At 38.9% G+C, this 6,000-nt stretch overlaps 1 protein-coding gene across 3 annotated transcripts in view; it reads left to right on the plus strand.

The window, feature by feature from the left end:
• tafa3a (TAFA chemokine like family member 3a) overlaps nt 1-5,799 on the plus strand; it is a 72,127-nt gene extending 66,328 nt beyond the window's left edge. For all 3 annotated transcript variants that reach the window (XM_057030612.1, XM_057030613.1, XM_057030614.1), the window contains 2 exons: nt 685-809; nt 5,053-5,799. In XM_057030612.1, the coding sequence (XP_056886592.1) occupies nt 685-809; nt 5,053-5,064 (137 nt within the window). In that variant the 3' untranslated portion in view covers nt 5,065-5,799. The remainder of the gene's footprint in view (nt 1-684; nt 810-5,052) is intronic.
• Nucleotides 5,800-6,000: the final 201 nt, after the last annotated feature.

Consider the following 6,000-nt stretch of genomic DNA (forward strand, 5'->3'; position numbering starts at 1 on the left):
TGCTTGATGTCTCCTTTTCCTTCTCGTATTTCTGATTTTATTCCCGGGACATGATGCAAAAGACTGCAAAACTGTCACACCTGCTGCTCTTCCTCTGGCGCTTGTTTCGTTGCCTATGTAGGCGGAAGTGGTTGGATCCGATTCATGGATCCGAGCAGCTTTGGATCCTTCAAAATCAAATCGCCCACCATTTCATTGTTCAGGGGCTGTATTAGATCATGTTTCGAACAGAAAAGGCAGAAGGCAAGGTCAGGTAATATCATGTCAAAGATGACCTTAGTTACAGGTGAATTGATCCCTATCTCCTCTTTTCACTGTAATGCCTCTGACAGGGTCTTCCTTGAGTTTTGACAGTTATTATTTTTTTCTTCACTTTCGGGAAATGTCAGGGGAAGCTGTTTCTCCCCAAGGTCTCCTGTGAGCAGCTTAAGACCTTGACTCCTGTTTTATCATCCCTCCTCCTTCATCCGAACATCCTACATTCTGGCTTGACATTGAGCCACACTTTAATTCAGACCTGAAACTCACAGGACTGAACGGTCTCCTCATCCAGCCAAAGATCAGTCTTTTGGCAGTCAGATGATCTGTGTAAAAAAAAGAGGAGAAAGACACCAAAGCCAGACTTTCAATTCACAATGGCCTACAGGATTTATTAATTCCCACCCCTCATTTTTTCTTCTACAGCATCCATAGTTGCACAGAAGTGGTGGTGCCAGATGCATCCCTGCATGGATGGGGAAGAGTGTAAAGTGCTGCCAGATCTCAAAGGATGGAGCTGCAGTACGGGAAATAAAGTCAAGACAACCAAGGTGGGTTTATTTTAGCTGGAAATAAATCCCATTGTCAAATCCAGAGAGAAACAACTGCAGAGATTCATGGCCCCAGATAACAGGACAATAGTATTGTGAAAGATAACCTGAGAATAAATGAGCTTAAGAGAGCACGAGAGACAATCTCTTTTATCAAGCTCACTTGAGAGCAGGCGGAGTGGGAGGCAGCCGGAGAGGAAGATGTGAGCCACAGGAGAATACCACTGAAGCGTTTCATGAAGGGATTGACTTCCAACAGAAGATAGTAGTAGTTTACATATTCACCTCTGGATGTAATTATATCGAAATGTCTAAAAAACGACCCTCAACCCACTGATTACCATTCCGAACAATTGAACAGGCAGAAATAACCATTACACTGGATCATTTTGAAAAAAAAAAAAGATAAGAAATGCCTCTGCATCATTTATATAGTGTTGCCACGGCCTACTGTAAGTGAGTCATTGCTGGTAAAACAAAGCTATATTTATAACCATTTTGTTATTATTTTTTTAATACAAAGTGACTTCAGATTAGTAGTAGTCAATGACAGTTTAAGGTTTTAAAAATATCCTTTTATAAATATTGTTTTATTTATTTTTTTAGCATGAAAAACCTTTTCAACATGACTTGACCCGTCACTGCAAATAGGTTATGAATCTTTTAGTGATATCACTGGCTTTCTGTCAGTCGTTTTGTTGTTTCATTTTTATTTTAACTGCTTAAATGTTGCATCTCTTCACAGATGCTATATTTTAATAAAGGGGGGAGAAAGGGGAGGCGGAGGAATAAGAAATTTCTTGGGCGCTGGGGTTTAAAGTTAAGAAAGTCAAGCTGGGTGATGGCAGGCAAAGACAAAAATGGGAAATGTTGTTGCTTAAATAGAAAGCTAAATCATAAATACTGTGTGTGTATTCAGAACTGCACCTGGCAATACTTGAATACTCTGCATTAGCTAGCTTAAAGGTTTCACTTCATTTTTGACTCACAAATTAAGAAAATGAACTTGCACACATAAAATTGACATGTTTAAAGTAATTCATCCTCTAAATATTTTATTTGATAACCTTTATATATTGCTTGTGCTGTTGAATAACATATCCTGGGATCTATTATTGGTTTCATGTCTACAAAACTGACTATTTAAAAGAAATGAATATGCACCATGTGCCAAATTAATGAATGCATCTTAATCCCACTTGATGTGTTTGAAGCCCTTACAGTGTCAAGGAGCTATCAAGTCCCCTATCTCCCACCATACTGTCACACACAGTATGGTGACAGTGCTGACACCATGCCGACTTATTTAATATATCATATTTTTCATTTTAAATCAATTTACTAAATTGACTGTATCTCAGGGTCAGCCTTTAGCATCATAGCTTCAAAACTACAAGGTTTTGTTTGCGGTTTTCTGAACAGGCCATCAATTGCTTGGATGTGTCTCCTCCCACATTCCAAACTGAGTGCCCTTTCAAGGAACGTTGCTTTTTAATAAATGGTGGGGATAGTTTGCAGTGGCACTCAAAATTCATAGAGTGTAGTTATGTGATAAATGAGATATAGATGCATAAAGTGCAGGACAACTTTGTAAAAGAAAAAATCAATTATCACAAAGCAACACGATTGCGCGCCATTGAGCTGCCTGGCCAAAATTCAAACATGTTGCCTCCGGGATGACTCCAGATAACGATTCCGTCTCAGGGAGCCGACTTGAGTCAGGTCCCATCTTTAAAAAAAAAAAAAAGTCACGCCAGACTTGCTTGCATGTTGCGTGTTAGAGTGGGAAGACCACAAAAGCAAGAAAAGCTAAGAGAAAAACAAAACAGGCAAATAGAAGCAAATCCCTCAAAGAAACTGAGTAGTAGATACTGAGTATATGCTAGAAGACCCAAGAAGTTGCACTTTCAGTGATGACCGGAACTTCTGTTTGGACATGTATTTTGGGGTCTGATATACCTGACGTTGATGGCGGCATGGTGTGTGTGTGTGTGTGTGGGGGGGGGTGATGGGCCCCCGGCCATCCATCATGGCCAAATGTCTCAAATGTCTGACTCACCAACTGCCTGTATTTGTGTTTCTTCGTCCATTATTCATGTCAACGGGAGGCCTGGATGAAGCAGTGCTTTTTTCCCCCAATTCTTTTTTTCTTTTTTTTAATTTTAGCCAGGTTAAGAATTCATAGCCCCTCACGCAGAAACAGAGGCACAGACAAGCAGGGGTCCAGGTGGCTAGTAGAACCTTTCAGAACCTTCACTCTTTTTTGATTGGAGAGTCAGTGGGGGTCGATTCGTGCTTGTGGCCTCCCACTGAGAGGCAGCGGTTTTGCATGCTGGAGGGCTCAGTGGCCAAGCCTTAAAGTTGCTTAACATATTTCTGAGGAATGAATGCAACAGAAACTTCCAGTCAATCACACACACACACACACACACACACACACACACACACACACACACACACACACACACACACACACACAGTGTCATTGAAGAAAAGGAAGAAGGTTCTCCTATTTACCCAAGATGTTTGAATTTAATTCTGAAGCACATGGGTTTGCAACTCATCAGTTCATACATTGAAAGCAGCCATCGTGAGCAAGAAAAAGTGGTAGGAATGATATTTGAAGAGTCTCAAATATAATAGTGGTTCTTCACCACTTGGTAATGCCACATCAGGTCACGAGGATGTCTTGACAATATGCAGGGTCATTTTCAAATGTTTGGTCTTTGCATAGCCTGGAACCAACAGCTAGCTGTCCAATCCCACTGGTGATGTTAGGAAGCCTGTCAACTACTCCATCCCATCCCCCCTCCCTTCAGTCAGAACTAGAAAGCATGTCAGCCTTTGTTTCAGACAGGTACCATGACAATTGTTCAGAATGTGTGGATTGTGACAGACAGGTGTCTCTGTAAGATTTCTTTTCCAGAGGCCCCTGCAGACAGCTGGAGATTATGTCTTCCTACAATCTTTGCCAGCCAAGAATAGGTGTCCCCAACCTGATCATGCACATTTGAAATCTTTATGCATTAATTACTTGTATCATGTCCCTGATTTATTGTCTAAATTCTATTTTTAACTATTGCACTTGTTGTTATTGTGCAATCACAGCAGGGACTTTGAAATGCAGCCATGTTTATGTTGGCAGGAGGGACAAAGTCCATATGTCTAGCTCCGAGACAAATTAAAAATTTGACATTGAGCCACACTTTAATTCAGAAATTTTCTTTTAAAAATATCTATTTTTTGTACTCACATCCCCGCATTTTTTTGTATTCATTTTCACAAGTTGCAACAGTACCCACATTACAAATTTTCCTCTCACACTCACACACACATGATCTCTGACATGTCACTTGGAGGTGAAAATGAATTTGCAGCTGTTCTCGCAGCAGGTACCAGCTCCCCAGCTGCAGTTATGTTGCGGTGACGTAACACAGAATTAGACACTAAGAGAAAGTGAAAATTTGCCTCCTGTGAACAATGTTCTCACATCCCTTTCAGTTATTTCCCCCCCAAAAACGTTCCTCTCATGATCATGGTGTTACAGCTGGATCTTAATATGCTTTTCTGTTCAACTCCGCCGAAATGAGTGCTTGGAATACACACAACTACTGCAGTTTACTAGATAAATCAGTTTTTCCAGTTAAGGACTGAAACAAAAAAGAATATTTGTTCAGTCAACTCAAATCACTCTGACAGAAAATTTTGAAATTTACAAGCCAGAGTAATTGAAATTCGATCTGCTTGTTGTCCAGGACAAACACCTAAATGAACATTGAACTAATTACAGCCGTTCATGAAAGGGACATGAATTAAACATACCAGGTTTAATTAGTCCATCAAACATTTATTCCAGTGTTAACAGACATCTCAGGCCAAACTACATGTTTTCCTTCCCTTGGTGATCTGGATCTCAGATACTCAGCAAAGTCTGGAAAAAAGGGCAAAATCTAACCACAATAATAAGAATAAATATATAGACAGAATTTTCAAGGGTGTTCGCCAGCGAAACACGATTCATGGGGTAAACATAAAATTCAGGATATTTCAGTGTTTCTGACTGACTCAAAGTGGTAAAACGTTAACAAATCAAAAATATCTTCCTCTAATGGCTTGAATAACTACAAGATAGTTTAATTTATTTTTCAACAGTGCTATAACTTACTCATGATTCAAATATTTTGTTTTACTGTGACAGATTTTCTTCTGATTGCTAGTAGTTTCTCTCCCTCTCCTTTTTTAGGTCACGCGATAGTCGTCTGCTGCCAGGAGAAGTTTGTCTGGAACCGGAAATTTACCTGAGGAACACCAGAGGAATCTGACTTTGGAAGGATATGTGGAAACTGACCATTAAAGACAATTACTTTGGACCTTCCACTGATTAAAGAGGATACATGGTGCAGACGAAGACTGTAGATCCGCTAAAACAAAAATTAAATATTACATTTTAAGAAAAAAAAATCTATTTACAGTAGTTGTGTCTGAACTGCTGTCCACCAGATCTCTTTGTATTATATTATTCCTATATGGATTAGAAGACTCAACCATGAAGTCATTGGCTTAAAGACTGGATTCCAAAAAAAAAAAAAAATCATTCCTTAAACAAAAGTCTGTGATGTAAAACTTTTGTGTTAATTTCAGGACTCTTGATGCATATCTGTGTTAAAGATCTACTCAGATCATCAGCATTTTAATTCCGTTTTAGCCTTATGCAGATTTTTATTCCGTTATTCCTTTTGTTGATTTGGAACTTTCAAGTGTTTGGCTTTCTTATGTTTAATAGGACATCAGGTCTTCTTGAAAGACAATGCCAAAGTGGTGAAATCTGAAAAAAACAAAACAAAACAAAACAAAAAACAACCCAGTGAAACTTTAATGATGTTTGACTAGGGGTCGCCGAGGGTCATACATTTTAATGTTGTTTTCAAAGCCCGGTGACTCGTATCGATGACAAATGTCAATATTATCTCAATAAATCGAAGTAAATAGATTTCCCTGTTTAGAAAGTTTTTTTTATTTATTTAATTTTGTTTTGTTTTATTTTTAGAGAAAGGTCTACTGTTGCCCATCTTCAAATGTTAGAACACTAACATTAACAAAACACTAACTGTGACGGTTCAACAAATACCATGGACAAGAATTTTGGTGATATTCCTGTAAACAGAAGCCACCAATGCCAAATAAATCAACA

This window comes from Takifugu flavidus, chromosome 4, assembly GCF_003711565.1.
Source record: "Takifugu flavidus isolate HTHZ2018 chromosome 4, ASM371156v2, whole genome shotgun sequence".
In the NCBI taxonomy this organism is placed as follows: Eukaryota; Metazoa; Chordata; class Actinopteri; order Tetraodontiformes; family Tetraodontidae; genus Takifugu; species Takifugu flavidus.